The 15,181-nt window shown below is 43.6% G+C and overlaps 2 protein-coding genes across 5 annotated transcripts; one reads left to right on the forward strand and one right to left on the reverse strand.

Moving 5' to 3' along the window:
• Positions 1-474: 474 nt before the first annotated feature.
• LOC115051135 (SH2 domain-containing adapter protein E) lies at positions 475-8,720 on the reverse strand. 2 transcript variants are annotated; one of them, XM_029514447.1, is made up of 7 exons: positions 8,550-8,720; positions 7,744-8,326; positions 5,264-5,390; positions 3,683-3,919; positions 2,941-3,175; positions 2,538-2,657; positions 475-1,977 (listed from the first exon to the last, which is right to left on the reverse strand). In XM_029514447.1, exons 2-7 carry the CDS (start codon positions 8,242-8,244, stop codon positions 1,794-1,796), a joined length of 1,404 nt encoding a protein of 467 aa, XP_029370307.1. In that variant the 5' UTR covers positions 8,245-8,326; positions 8,550-8,720; the 3' UTR covers positions 475-1,793. The 2 variants fall into 2 exon arrangements, with proteins under 2 accessions (XP_029370307.1, XP_029370306.1); XM_029514446.1 differs by having other exon boundaries at positions 7,744-8,341.
• Positions 8,721-9,454: 734 nt separating this feature from the next.
• Positions 9,455-14,230, forward strand: pygo2 (pygopus homolog 2 (Drosophila)). Of its 3 annotated transcripts, XM_029514925.1 has the most exons (4): positions 9,455-9,642; positions 10,406-10,469; positions 11,087-11,139; positions 11,263-14,230. In XM_029514925.1, the coding sequence occupies exons 2-4, from the start codon at positions 10,418-10,420 to the stop codon at positions 12,934-12,936; spliced, it is 1,779 nt and encodes a 592-aa protein (XP_029370785.1). In that variant the 5' UTR covers positions 9,455-9,642; positions 10,406-10,417; the 3' UTR covers positions 12,937-14,230. The 3 variants fall into 3 exon arrangements, with proteins under 3 accessions (XP_029370785.1, XP_029370784.1, XP_029370786.1); XM_029514924.1 differs by having other exon boundaries at positions 9,455-10,469; XM_029514926.1 differs by lacking the exon at positions 10,406-10,469.
• The last annotated feature ends 951 nt before the right edge of the window (positions 14,231-15,181 follow it).

The following is a 15,181-nucleotide window of genomic DNA, read 5'->3' on the forward strand; positions in this document are numbered from 1 at the left end:
CTTTGTCTCTTTTTAGAGCTACATTTACCTTAGATCCACACACACACACGGCACAAACCGGGGTGCTCACTGCAGGTACATAAGCTGTTTGTCCTCAACATGATCCTGGGCTAAAACTTAATCTCCTCCCCAGACCTTCCCTCACAGCCGTTTCAGTCTTACCATCATCAATTTCCGTTTCGCATAAGGAGGACTAAACTTCCACACAAATGACCAAACCGCTGAAACCACAGTCAAAGTCTGATACTTAAAAGATTCATTATGCTCAAAAAAAAAGTGCCCTCATTCAGTCTTTCCGGCATGTACGAAGAGGCTGTTTCTTCATGGAGGATGGGAGGGGTCCATGCTTTGATCATTCTCTTTCTGAGGCCCTACATTGACACAAACAGCCTTACATTTTTCTGTTGATGTTTTTGATTTATTATGATCAGAGAGAAGCTCACATGAGACCACCAGCATTGAAATTCAGGACCTTTTATTATAATCTGTATTACAACGTTTTGAACAGCAGGTCTCCTTGTATTAAAAAAAAGAAGAAGAAGAAGAAGAGAGAAACAATGATGAAAAATGAATGGCAGGTGTGTCTGCTTGGATTACATCTGCCTGAACACTTAGCCAGAAACCACAAACCGACTTCCTTTAAATCTTGAAATCTTGAAAAGGGTGGCAGTCCGCCAAGAAAATATTGAACCTCTGTATACCCAAACCTCAATGAGGGTATCAGATGTTTCAGTTCCATTTAGGATACATTAAGAAAAACAAGACACTAAAGATAATATAGTTACCACTTCTCAATTTACTGCTTTGCCTCTTAGCACCAGGGGGCATTGCACGATGAGGCAGGATGAACAGAGAATAAACAATATTCGACTAGAGAAGGGCAATGACAAGAGTGCCACTTAATTTTTGCTGACACTGCATTTAAATCGTGTTTGTTCTTGTTTCCAAGTTTGACATCAATATTTACCATGTTTACTCACCGCATGTCACAATACCTTCAGGGATTATATTGCAGATATTCCCCTGAATTAACAGGTTTGTTTAGCCGGAAGCTAAATATGAAATGTACTCTCGGTTCCTGCCCTGAATAGTTCTAGCTGTTGTACAGCCATTCCCCCTTCTAACACATTGCATCAGGATGAATCACTGAGCCTTCACAGTGCAGATAATGAAAAGAAAAGAAACCGACAAGAATGAAAACACAAATTAGATATATGCTGCAGGCATAACGATAAATACAGCTGATATTCGTTCATATCTTCATCCGTGAAATGATACGCTAACTTGCATGGATTTTACTATAAACAACTATGAACTTCAGGGAGAGAGGAAAAGTCTTCATGTTGGCAAGTTGAAGCTGTGTACCTCCTTATCCACCAGAGAGAGACAGAGAGTCGCTATCTAAAGTACTTTCTGCTTCATAATAAATCTTCCATCAGATCTATTTTTGAGTCCACTTTAAATCCAATAATCAATAAAAGTGCCTCGTGCTTCCCCCTTGTTCAAATGCAAAACAGTAGCCTGTGTGTTTTTCATTAGCTGATCATTCAGTTGACATCTAGAAAGAGGCCGTGAACAGTTTCAAGACAGAGTGACCCAAAAAAACATTTCCTGATCATCAAAAACAGAAAAAAAAACTATTAAAATAATTCAGACTCATATAAATGGGTAATCAAGTGAGGCTTGAAGTACACATTGAGTTTCACTGATCAGAGATGAAGTTGTGACTGATGGTTGGAGGTCCCGAGGTGTGTTTGCTTTGTAGGCTCTAGCTAACCTGGGCCGGGGCCGGGTCAGTGGACGCGAGGCACTGGGTGCAGCAGAGTCATGTGCTCGGCGCCATTGAAAGGCAGCCGCTGAGTGCAGTAATGGTGCACCACCTCTGGGATGCTGGGGAACACACAGCTGCTCTGGTCCAGGGTGTAGCCATTTTCTTTGGTCTGGGCTACAATGATATGAACACATCCTTGGCTTGTCCTGAGTCACAGAGGAGGAGAGGAGAAAAGGGAATTAACAACAACATACATTCATATTTCCTGGGGTGTGTAATGACACTGAGAGAGATTTAATGAAAACAGAATTTCTTTGTAAACTATAAAACATGTTTCACTTTTTGAAACATAGATGCTTTGCCTAATGAAAGACTGTATAATTTCATCATGTAATGCACCATAATTCCTTGAGGAAGCCCTGCCCTGTCCCAGAACAGGTCAGTACTGCTAACAGGAGCTGACATGAAACCTCTAAAAGTAAAAAAAAAAAAAAATCATTTGTGATATCATATTGTGATCATATTGTGAGTTTAGGTGAAACAGCGTGGGAGACTAACTATTAGAGGATTAGCTGAAATGTTGAACATCAACAGCCTTGTAAATTAAATATTATAGAAAATGTTGAGTAATTTATTTTTTTTTTTTAATTTTTACAGGGCTGAGGTCATCACATTTGATTCCTTTTCACATTCTACAGTTTGTGACCATCATGAGTCGTGTTTCAGCTCTTTGGATGCCGCCGATGCACCTTCTGCTTACACTCACTTGAGGGCGATGGAGTACTTGCTGTTGTCGGACTCGCTGTTCCTGACCAGGAAGCTGGCCTCTTTGCAGGACTGCAACTGAAACTCCGCCTCTTGGCGGGTCACACAGCCATGGTACCAGCTGAGGAAGGAAGATGACATTTCATCCACTATTGATGTGTAAAAGCTCATTTTATGTAAAATCCCTGGAGGTGAACCTTGAGGTTACTAAGTCGCATGTGGGTTCACACTCCTTATAATATTTGAGGAAGTTTAACTATATATGCCACATTTACCTACAAACCAAACGTAAAAGGAAAACTAAGGCGCAATTATTGCCTTTGCTTTTTTTCTTTTTTCTTTTTTTTTTTTAGAATTTATATTCTGGGTGAATAGTTCGATTTTATTCATGCAAGTATCACTACCTCTGTTTTTCCAGGGGCAGAGAAGGATCCACACAGCAGACCTCGGAGTCAGGGCTGCATCCTGGGGTGGAGGGAGGTGACAGTGTTGGCGGTGAGGATCGCAGAATCTTCTGTGTCCAGCTCTTCTGCCTTAGATGCTGAGACAGCTGCTGGGCCTGGGGATGCTGGGGCTGCCTGGTGAGCGTGGGGTGAGGTATTTCATCTTTAGCTGGGCGTTCAGGACTGTCAAACTGTGCTGGGGGAAGGAGAGTGAGGAGAGAAGATGTGAATTTTTAAGTAAAGGAAGAACTGACTGTCTGCCTTAGTTTGAACTAGATGCTGAAGTCTTCTGTAAATATAGAATAAGATGACAACTTTGATGTTTCATGTCATATTATTCAGTATGCTGTTGGTCTAGGCAGCATATGAAATATAAATGTGAGAGCAGGCCTGACTTGATTTTTGAACAAATATTTTCATGGGGCTCTAATGCAGTGGAGAAGCAGCGTTACATAAATGTTATTGGTCACTAGTTCAGCAAAAGCATAACCAGCATACCAGTTCAAAAAAAGGCATCGCCCAAAGCCCTGTACTTTTATTTCTTTTGGTTACAGTTAACTTTTTCTTTTTGATGTATAAAGATGAGGATGAGAGGGGATGAATGACTGAAAAGTGCAGGAGGGTCAGCTCAGTTCAGTTCGTGTTCATATTATGAATATTCCTTGGCCTGGTACTAAGCAGAAACAAACTGAGCCCACTGTACCTGACAGAGTTTTGACAATGTGCTCCTTCTTCCGCTCCCAACGCAGCTCGTACTCAGTGGAGGGACGAGGATCCAGCTCTGGCCTTGAAACTACCGTCTTGTCAGTGTCGCCGCTTCCCTCATAAGGGACATCATAGATCTGTAGTGGCGCAGGCTGACCCTCCTCCATCAGCCCATCACTCCCTTCCATCATCACACACACCTTCAGAAGGTCCTTGGACCCCCGACGTCTTATCTCTGGCAGGTAGCGAACACAGTATTAAGGGTTGAGAGCTCTGCTAATGATCACTAAAGTGACTTATGTCAGTGAGTGAGCACGAGAACAGTCTCTAATCTGTCTCTGGAGCCGCATCTCTGCTGCCACCATGATTCACATTACTATGTATTCACGTGTTAAATGTTTAATGCCACAGTTTTGGCCCAGCGAAGCACAGAAAAGCACAGATTGCAGTCACTTTTGTAGCCTGTCAGACTTTCATTGGGCAATTTTTTTTATTTTTCATTCATTGCTTCTTTCTGCAGTATCCATTCTGTTTCCTGCTCTTTATTTAATATTTAAACCAAGTTGTATTCATAGAGAAAGCCTTAATAATTGATCATTTCATCCTCATAAAACGCATACACGGTGATGGTTTTACATCTTTTTTTTTTTTTTATTTAGGGTTTCATCGTGTCACAAAAATTACTATGTACCTCTGCAATTAAACAGGAATCTAAGGAAAAAGATTTGATTCCCAAGCAGACATCTGTTTATTTTCAGGTTTATTTTAGACTGGGTCATGACTAGAAAAGGATTTATGAACTGAAACTGTTCAGTTAAATACGTGTTTGTCCCACTAAAATATTCATGCTGCCCTACTCTCATGGCTTTGCTTATTGAATCACAGTGACTCAGATGCCTGCTTACTTCCTCACTATGATTTAAGGCTCATAAATTAACTGAGTCACATCATCACATCCTCTCTTGACTTCTTTGAGGAGGACTGGAAGTAGTGCAGGGACTGATTGAAGTATAACCTACTAGAGTGCACTACAATAAACCATTTTGGCATTTCCAGCAGGTTATTGTGTAAGTTGGAGTCCAGTTGAAACAATGGAATGATGGAAGGAAAGGTCAGCAGAGCATGTGATTGGGTGACGGATCACCAGTCATCCTGGATGCTGGGGAAGTTTTGATAAATGGTCAGACAGGTCCATATAGGGGTTTCCACAGAGCTGCATCCGAGAGTCGGGGAGAGGGGGGGGGGGGGCGCAGTGAGGGCCAGCTTCCTTTTTAGAGAATAGTACCAGGAAACAGAGACAGGAAAGAGGAAGCAGGGGCAGGAAACTGCACCCATTGTCCGAACGCAACCGAGTTGCCGTGGCAACCCCATGGGGTACAGAGAGCACTCGGGGAATGAGTTCATGTTCTCACTGCTCAGCCCGGAGAGACTGCAAGGAGGAATCCTTTCATTCATACAAGGGATGGTTGTACAGATTCAGTGATCGGGGGCTGAAATGTCGATAATCGTATCAGAACTGCTGATGGCAAAAAAGAAAAGAAAAGAAAAGGCAGCAAGAATAAATATACCAAAGTCTTACCGGTGATCATCTGCTGGGCGTCATAAGGCTCCATGTAACCATCGTTTTCTCCATCCCTCTCTGCCTCCCTCTGCTCCCTGGTCTTCTGAGCATCAAATGGGTCTGCATAGTCCTCAAGAATTATCACCTGCATCAAATCAGCATTTCATTTCAGTTTCATTTGCATAGCACCAAATCCTATCGTGCTTTATCTCAAGGAACATTACAAGGGCAAGACCTTAATACGTCATAGAAAAACCCAACTGTTCCCACAATAAGCAAGCAACTTGACAACAGTGGAGATGAAAAACTCTTCCTTTTAACAGGAATACACCTGCAACAGTACCAGGGTCAAAGTGGACAGCCGTCTCCGTCGGCTAAATGGGTTTTAACACTTTAAACCTCGAAACACAAAAAATGTTATCAGTATGGTAAGGGTATATAAGATAAAATAATTTGATTATAAATTGCAGTGATGCTAATTATTAGTAATGACTTATATCACGGCAAAACATAGCTGAAATGAGCTTCCAGCTTCTACCATGTTAAACAACCAAAACAAATAAAATTGAACCAATGAGAAAAATCTTAAAAGGAGATGGACTCCAGGATTAAGCCTTGTATGAGAAAATGATATAATATTATTATCATATTGTCATAATGTAGCATCATTCTTGCTTATATAATATATTGTGTTAAATACCAAAATTCCTCTGCTGATTATGTTTTTACTCATATTGTCTATAAAACTGTTTTTAAATGTTCATTATGGCTTGAGATGGGCCAAGTTGACATCTTTAAATATCTTGTTTGTTTTTTTGTTTAACAGCAGATTAATTCACTGGATGACAATTTCTCCCATTAGATAAGGTGGAACTGGCAAATATTTGGCGCTTTTGTCTGAAAAATTACATCATATCAAAAAGGTCCTGGTGGACATCTAATATGGCTGAAGGGGTTATGTCAGACTAAACAAAACAAGATGGCAGACTAACGTCAATAAATTACTAGCCAGTTTTATTTACTGGCCAGTGAAGCTCGACAGTCCTCTCATCTTCTCACTGCCACATGATTTCTTGTTTATTTTACAGGCCACTAGCTGGGAGATGATAGTAGGCTGTAAAATGAAGCTGTCTTTCTAATCGCCTTTAGAAAAATGCCATCATTTGACTGTGTTTGAATAATGGAGCAGATGCTGGACAGGTTTATACAAGTAACCTAGAGTTTAGAGAGGTTTAACGACAAATGAAGCAAACAACACAAACATTCATCTTGAATTACCTTCAACCCATGTGGGTTAAAGTGGGTTAACTGGGGTAAACAAAAAGGACACACTGAAAAGTTGAGGTGGCTTTATGATTTTGACACTAAGAATGGTGATTTATTCCCTCACTGAAACAGAAACCTCCCGTTTTATTCTTCCACTCTTTTATCAGTCTTTTTTTTCTCATCTTTCCACTGTCACCTCCCTAACTTCTCTTTTTTTTTTTTTTCAAAGCCAAGCTAGAGGGGACTTGGGTTAGCGTGGGAGTGTCAAATGACACGATGCTTTTTATAACATGATAGCCTTCACCAGGGGGCCTGAATGTGGTGAAAGAGAGGGATGAGTTGGAGATATGGGTGGGTTAGGGGGGAAGGGGAGAACTGAGCCAGATATACATGCAGGAGAGGAAGGTAAAGGCCTCATGTCTGACCACAGCTTTGTATTCAAGGCAGGGAAGGTGGGTGTAAGGGTGAGGGGTGGAGAGGAAGAGAAGGAGATAAAGAGACAGACTGGGAGGAGTGGGCACAATGGGTGTTGCAGAGACAAAGGGGAAGGAGAAACAGAAAGAATAATATCAATTTTCAGAGTTTGGACTGGATCCTGGCACTTCATTGTCACAAGGATTGATGACACCGCATGTTATTTTTGATGGTGTAAATCAGGTAGAACTGCGACTGGAGTTAGAAAAATGTTCCCTCAGATTCAGCTGCAAATACTCAGCTGTGGTGGAAGAAGCATTTTCTCCTTTCAGCCAGGTTTAAACTGCTTTCATACAATGTAAAAAATAATCCGCTTTACTTAAGAGGACCAAATTGCACATAAACAATAAAATGTGCTGGAAGTATCAAAAGTAACTATTTATATGATAGGAGGATGTCCATGTTGGATTTTACACTTGAAATTAAGTTTTTTAACTGGTCATCTTGCAGATAACTCGGCCCGTCACAGATTTTCTGTGAAAAATATGAACCTGAAAAATAGCCCAACTGGAACCAAAGCAACCAAAGTGGCTTGATTTCTTAAGTAGTAAAAGAAATTAGCCACATCAAATCTGCACTTGAATTCAATACTTGAATTGAATGAACTAAACAGCTTCAGAGCATTTAGTTAGTCTGACTTTAGAGCTGAGATGTGAGATGTGAGGTGTCTCCTGTTATTCTAATATATCATAGTGACACAAAAGGAGGCTACTCCATCAGGACACACCGGCTCGTGTAAACTTGAGACTGTGACTCACTGTGTCCGTTTTGCACTGGGCTGGTTTCTCAGGTTCAGGTACCACTTGGCTGCTGATGGTACCGCTGTTGAAGTTGGGGGTCTTGTCCTGTTTGTCCACCCGGATCAGCCGGCTGATGTAGGCGTTTGCAGACGGGGAGCTCTTCGGGGGTCGGTGCTGCTCCTCAAACACCGGATCCGCTTTGGAGTTCTTGCGGCTCTTGCCGGACAGGAGGGTGTCCCAAACTTTGCCATCCTTCGGGGAGCTGACACCGTTTCTGCTCAGCTCTGTGGCCGAGTTCTTTCGGTTTCTTCCGGAGAGGAGAGAGCCGACTCCTCCACCGGAGCTGTCAGAAGAGGAGTTTTTGCGGTGGCCCGTCTTGGAGCCTGCTGGTTTGGTACCGGTGCTGGCCACCAACCCGCCCCTGCTGGCTCTGGGCTGTGAGCCGGACTCGGAGGCGGATCGGATCCTGTCGGTACCGTTCTTCAGATTGATGGGGAACTCCTTGAACCACTTCGCCATCGCAGCACAGGTGAAAACCAACAAACCTCTCTGTGGTCTCCGACACCTTTTGGCTCCATACACCAGGACCCCAGAGACGCACCTTCAGAAATCACAGCTTTTCCAACAAAGGACTTCCGTTGCTTTATTGTGACATAAACCAGTGTAGACTACAGGATCCCCACAGGTCAGTTTAAAACATACCATAAATTCCCTCAACAGTCTGGGGCTCAACACTTAAACACACAACTTTTAAAATGGTTTTAAGTAGAAGACCTACAGCCTTCATACTTATTTTGGCAAAGAAGGAAAAAATAAATAATTACCCCTTCTTTATCCCATTTGTGCTTTTCTTACACCTGTTCCTTCTTCTGCTGAGAGGAAACGTTTATTCCCGTTGGATGAAGAGCTGTCTTCTGAGTGGGAAAACCCGAAAGAAGGCAAAGTTTTTCTTGCTTTTGATTTGTGGTCCCATTCCCAGAGTGCCTTATCAGGTCTTCAACAACCGTCCACTGTCGGAATGAGACTCCTGACTGAAACAGGGGAATGGTGGGGAGGGGGGCATCAGAAGTTGAGAGTGGGGGGGGGCAGGACCGGGTGGGCGGTGAAAAGCTTTTGTATACACCATGGTGGAATGTCCGTTTGGGGAAGTAAAACCTAAAACCAGGTAATCCACCAAAAAAGGGTCGTGCTACTGTGACTATCATGCAGTTTATTTAAACCAATAATAAGACAAAATTCAACATCCAGGCAGCTTTTTTCTTTTTCGTAAATGTCATTAACGATTCTGCTCTGAGGCATGATTAAAAGGTTTCCCACAGTTTTTACAGATAGGGACTTAAACCAAAGTTGACAGTTATGCTAATAGTTTGGTGTTGGATATTAATTCAATGTTAATCATAATGTCACTTGATAATGTGCCTAATTGGCTGTCTAATTAAGTTCATCCCTGGCTACACTGTACGGGGCATTGTTGGGAAATGGTCCGTTCTGAGCTGGCCCATATGTACCAACCAAAGGTATGACACTAAGTCTAGAAATGCAAGGATATATACTAAGAACCGATGTGGAGCCGGTAAATTTTCAACATATAAAGGTTCATTTCATAAATCATACGAGGGATTCTTAAATTTCCATCAGTTCTTCCAAATATGCATTGAATACCTAAAAGTTTTACCTATTGACACCCCCATTTTTGCGACAAAATGTAACCTTCCGTGGTGCGCTCTACTCCTGTTTGTCCCTCTTTGTCCGGTGGCGACAGAAGGCCATGATAATTATGGCAAAATTTGCGTTTTTGAATGAATTATAGTTGAATGGTGGATCATCAAGCATACACCGAGTGAGGACTGGTTTGCTGGCAATGACACACCAGAGAGTTTCAATTTAAAGGACAGCAGAGCAAGCAACGGAGAAAGGGTACAGTTTGCTTCCAAGACAGTCTGCAAGATGGCTAGCTATCTTCAGTGGCATGCTAACGTTAGCTAGCAAGCTAATGTTAGCATAGTAAACAACAGTTCTTAAAAACGTGATCGATTGCTTTTATCTCATACATGCTGTGATAAGTGAAATTGAGTGCACATTTTCACAAGTGGATGTAGAAATATAAATCACACTCTCGGATTAAGGTGCCAGTGTTGTGGCTACTCAACGCTGCTAGCTAGCCACATTGAGTAACGTGGCTAGCTAGTTAGCCAAGGCAGTAACTAGCTTGCGCTAGCTAGTGGACGAGTTCTCAGCTACACATCTGTAAGTGATCATTTTTAGACAGAGAAAGGGGGTGGGGTGCTCTGTAACTTGCTTTTACTGGCAGACGAGCCGGGTAGCAAGCTACTAGTTTCACCCAGCTAGCAGAAAGTGGCTTGCAACAAGACGAACTTCTGCTTAATATCGTGAACCAGCTCAGGTTTACCTGGCGTTTATTTGGTGACCAAATCCCGGCGTGACAGACACCGTGGCGAAAGATTTGCAGCTGGAAAGGAGTTTTGCAGACCTGGGCCGGCGTTTTAATACAATTTAGTGACCAATACGTGTTAGTTACTGCTGTGATGATAACCATTTTATCGTTACTGACATGACCTGAAGGCAGATTCCACCTACTCGGCTCATTGCCTTCAAGACGTCGTCATTTTTAACTTTTTTTTTCTTGCATATGAACGGTGATATGCCACTTCACCGACAGTCATATTAGCTAATGGCTGCCGAATCGGGGAGACTACTGGCGGGACAAGGAAAACGAAGCAAAGGTAGGAATTAATTTCACCCATCTCCCAATCAGATCGGAATCATCCATTACTGCGCTGCAATGAGCTGCACTGGTGCTGTTAGCAAATCCCTTCTCGCCTCCCCCATATGTAAACTTCACGACTGTCTCCGGTGGTGGCTGTTTCTCACAGAGTGGACCTGTGAACGGGGTTGATGTCTATCTTGCTATCAATGTATCTTTTAACTTCGTTTCCTCGTTCTCATGTCTTCGTCTTTTCCTGTCTCCCTCATTGACCTTACCTCTTCTGCCTCTGTTTGCGGCCTCTCTCCCTCTTGCCTGGGTCATTTGGTCTGCCTGGGTCATATGCGATTCAAGGCTTCATAACGTTGGTGATGATAACGCCTGGATGTTCAGCATCTTGTCCTCATGCCAGTCTATGTCCCATCATTGAATCCATCTCAACTGTTGGACTTGAAAAAGAGGCCCTAGGTCTAAAGCTGCTCCACTCTGTCACTAAGGGGTATTGGCCAATCCAAATGTGATGCTGCACTTGATTGGTGGTTGACCAATGGCATGAGACACAGAGGCCTAATTTTGTTGTGGCTAATACTCTATTTTCCTCTTTCTGCCCCTTCCCTTCGTATTTTACCATTTCAGCTTCACAGATGAAGAGCCCGGAGAAGAAGAAGGCAAGAAAATCGACCACTCAGGTAATAGTTGTTTCAGGAAATATGATCAATGAAAACAGACTTATGTCAGACTTATGGCTGATACAATAATAATTAAAGTTATATTGTTTCTTTTTACTCTATTTCTTTCCCCTTTTGTTATAGGCGGCAGGGTTTTCCCACCTCACTGAGTTTGCACCCCCTCCTACTCCCATGGTGGACCACCTGGTCGCCTCCAACCCCTTTGACGATGACTTTGGACCCCCATCTCGACCTAGTGGGGCAGGTGGACCAGGTGGTGCTCCATTTCTTCCGAGCCCAGGCGCAGGTGGAGGAGGTGGGTATGGAGGTGGAGGCAGAATGGGCGGAGGCATGGGCTTCATTGGAGGCCCAGGTGGACCAGGCGGCGGCCAACCTGGACGGAGGCCCCCGTTTGGCCCACCATCCAACGCTGGACCTCACCACCAGCTAGGCTTTGGTGGAATGCCTGGTTTTGGAGGTGGCGGCGGGGGCGGCAGTGGGGGAGGAGGGGCAGGTGGTGGATTCCCACCTGGAGGCCCCTCTCAGTTTAATATGCCACCAAACTTCAGTCCACCCATGCACCCTGGACCGGGATTCAATCCCATGTTGTCTCCAGGTGGTATGGGAGGTCCCGGAGGAGGGGGCCCACCCCATCCTCGGTTTGGCATGCCCCCACAGCAACAGCATGGACAGGGTGGGCACCCATTCAACAGCCCACCATTACCTGGTGGTGGAGGTCCCAGAGGTCCTCCTCATGGCCCCCTGCCTCCCATGGGAGGAGGTATGGGTCCTGGGATGAATATGATGGGTGGCATGGGTGGGGGCCCTGGAGGCAACATGGTGGGAGGGTTGCCTGGTATGCCCCCTCAAGGACAGTTCCCTCCCTCACAGGATGGCCCCTACCCAGGCCCCAGTCCACCAGGGCCTGGCAACGAGGATGGAAAGAACTTTGGTGGAGGAGGAGCACCTCCCGGCCCTCAGCAGCAGCAACAGCAGCAGCAGCAACAGCTTAACCTAAATCCTAATGCCCCCCCTCCTAATAATACCACTCCTGGCCCTCCCCCTAACTCTGGACCACCGCAGCCTGGGGGTGGCTTCCCTGGTCACCCTGACGTCCAGCAACCCAATGCCAATACACCTGGTCAGCCTCCATCAGCACCCCCACAGCCTAACCCCAACTCCTCTCCTACTGGTCCCCTGAATGGATCAGGCCAGCCCCAGCATCCACCACCCAGTCAGCTACAGCCCCCCAGCAACACAAACACGCCGAACTCTAATAACTCTAACCAACAGCAGCAGCAACAATCCACTCCACCTAACTCTGCCCCTGGCTCCACGCCTTACAACCAACAGAACAACACCCCTGTTGCTGGTGGTCCAATGCCAAATGCTGCATCCAATTCAGGTCAGAGCAACATGACCAACAACAATGGAGGCAACACACCTGGAAGCAACCCCAACCCCCCCTCTAACTCCACCTCCACCCCAAACACCCAGTCTCCCCTGCCCCCAGGCCCTGCTGCCCAATCAACTGGACCTGGTTCTGGTCCGGGAAAACTTGGTGGCCCTGGAATGGTCTTCCCATGTGGCCTCTGTATGGCAGAAGTACATGATGACCAGGATGCCATCCTGTGCGAGGCATCATGCCAGCGTTGGTTCCACCGTGATTGCACAGGGCTGACGGAGCCAGCATATGGGCTGCTGACTCGAGAGAGCGCTGCTGTTTGGGCCTGTGACTTCTGCATCAAGACCAAGGACATCCAGGCTGTGTTTGTGCGCCAGGGATTAGGCCAGCTGGTGGCAGCTAATGAGAGTTGAGGAGTGGGTGACAAAGGAGCAGCATGGAGTTACAACAGTGAGGACACATGGAGACATCTTGGTTCTGATCTAACTGAATGACCAGTGTGTCATGTCAGCTACTTGCCGGAGTTAAAAAAAAATAAATCTTGACTAGCCCTTTACTTGTTCACTACACAGAGAAACACACTCATTGACATTCATGCTTCTCTATAGCATTTTGAGTGGCTCAAAGTAAATGATTTTTCTCCCCCACCCCATTATCGGAGTTAAATCATGACGAATGTTCAACTACGCAGTCCTTCAGACAATTAGCCTGCCAACCAGCAAAGCACTGACACCAACACACTACCTCACACACTTCGTGACTGACTTGCACGGAACCTCCCGCACTGACTGACTGTGATTGACTTTCAGCACTCGTGCACCACATGAGTGTGATAATATTACAAACCCACATTAGGCAGGCGGTAGAAATGTGGAAATATTTCCCTATTTTGCTTTTGACACAGTGACTCTTAAGTATTGACATTATTCTTTCTATTTTCATGGCTTTAAATTAAAACATATATGTGAAATTACAAAAAAAACAGGGATGGGTTTCATACGTTCGTTCATTCATTCATTCATTCAGAGCTGTGTTTGCCATTAAAAATGCTTAATTCAAGCACTGCCCAATCACAGTTAGCCTTTTTTTTTTCTACTGGCAAGTGAAAGAAAATGTGGAAAAATGCATCAGTATCTTGCTATTCAAACTGTCAGTATCCAGGTGTATTGTGAAACATAAACGTCAAGTGAGGGGGGGAAAGAATATTTTAAACTTTTTTGGGAAATTCCTGCACACACACACAAACAAACGCAAACACACACACACACACTGTGACCCTGTACTAATTATATCTGTGATTTTGTACCCAGTGATAATTAATCCAAATGAGACCTGGGCCGGGATTTCATCCACAGATAAAGTTTCACCACCAAAATAGTTGTAAATATGAGGACAAAACATTTGTCTGGAACTCCCATCAGTTGTGAACATGCTGCAGAGTTGACCAACAAACAAAATCAGTTAAACCTATGTGTCTTGTTTGTATACAATATGGCGTTTTGGTTTTTATCCACTATAACTGAGTCAAACATTTCTTTTTAATCTCTGCAGTGCACATGAATTGTGAAATCAGTGCTTTTGGATGGTGTTGGCATAGCAAGTAGTGACATGTCATATCAGATGTGCATAGTCCTTTTTTAAGAAAAAGAGAAAAACAAAGCAAAGACAAAAAAAAAAAAGAGAGGAAAAAATATGAGGGGAGCGGGGTGCATGTGAACCAATGCAGTAACTGTCCGATCTGTTTATGTTTATATCCTGGCCTCTGTGCTGCAAGAGGCCTTGAAGTAGACCAAATAACTAAAGAGCGAAAAATACCCATTTTTCACATTTCTGTCATGGTATAAGGTGTTTATAACTATTCTTCCTTCTCTCTTATCTTAATTTTTCCTTATTCAATGTCCAAGTTGCCTTTCTTTTCTTGCTCTCTCAGCTGTTCCTGTTTATTTTGTACTGGTATTTGTGCTGTGCTTTTGCTCTGCTCTGGTGCCTCCCGGTGGAACCTGGAGGAACCAGTGAATCCCACATCAGGTGGGGAAGGGAAAGGTACTGAACTCTGAAGTAAAGACAGATTTTTTTGTACTCGTCCATGTCTGTTTTTATTCACTTTATTTCTTTGCTAACTGTTCTATTAAAATGAGGGTTGGAGAACCCGTTGAAACAGATCATATGCAGTTCATCTGTCATAATGCTCGCCGTTAAACAAATTTTTCCAGTTTTAAATTTCACCTGATACTTGCTTGCTTTATTCTGAAACCCATTTGACAACATCATTTATAGGACTCAATTATAAAATAATTATCACACAATTCTTTACACGTTTTGTAAAGCTTTATTAATAACATAGTTTTCAAGATGAAAAGATTTGTCTGAACATTTTGGCACTAACTATAAGTAACAACTGACCAAGTGGTCAAATTCATTCTAACAAAATTCTGTGATATAATAATGAAGACAATTGTAATCAGTGCAAGAGGCAAACAAAAACTGAAGCACATATTCATATTTAAGTTTGCAGGGATAAATGAGTAATTAGTATTTAAGTTGAATTGAAAATGGAAGTCTGTATGAGTATTCAGCTGATTGTAACTAAATGTTTCCAGTTTTTGAAGCCAGGTTTTTTTGTACCCTCCTTTTCAATCACATTTTCAGTGTACTGAT

This window comes from Echeneis naucrates, chromosome 11 (assembly GCF_900963305.1).
Source record: "Echeneis naucrates chromosome 11, fEcheNa1.1, whole genome shotgun sequence".
Lineage (NCBI taxonomy): Eukaryota > Metazoa > Chordata > Actinopteri > Carangiformes > Echeneidae > Echeneis > Echeneis naucrates.

Coding starts and splice junctions, on each gene's coding strand:
- LOC115051135 (XM_029514447.1), bottom strand. CDS start 8,244: ATGGCGAAGTGGTTCAAGGAGTTCCCCATCAATCTGAAGAACGGTACC. Junction 5,391..7,743: donor CCCAGTGCAAAACGGACACA/GTGAGTCACAGT, acceptor GATTTGATGCAG/GTGATAATTCTTGAGGACTA. Junction 3,920..5,263: donor CGCCCAGCAGATGATCACCG/GTAAGACTTTGG, acceptor GCTACCTGCCAG/AGATAAGACGTCGGGGGTCC.
- pygo2 (XM_029514924.1), top strand. CDS start 10,418: ATGGCTGCCGAATCGGGGAGACTACTGGCGGGACAAGGAAAACGAAGC. Junction 10,470..11,086: donor ACAAGGAAAACGAAGCAAAG/GTAGGAATTAAT, acceptor TTACCATTTCAG/CTTCACAGATGAAGAGCCCG. Junction 11,140..11,262: donor CAAGAAAATCGACCACTCAG/GTAATAGTTGTT, acceptor CTTTTGTTATAG/GCGGCAGGGTTTTCCCACCT.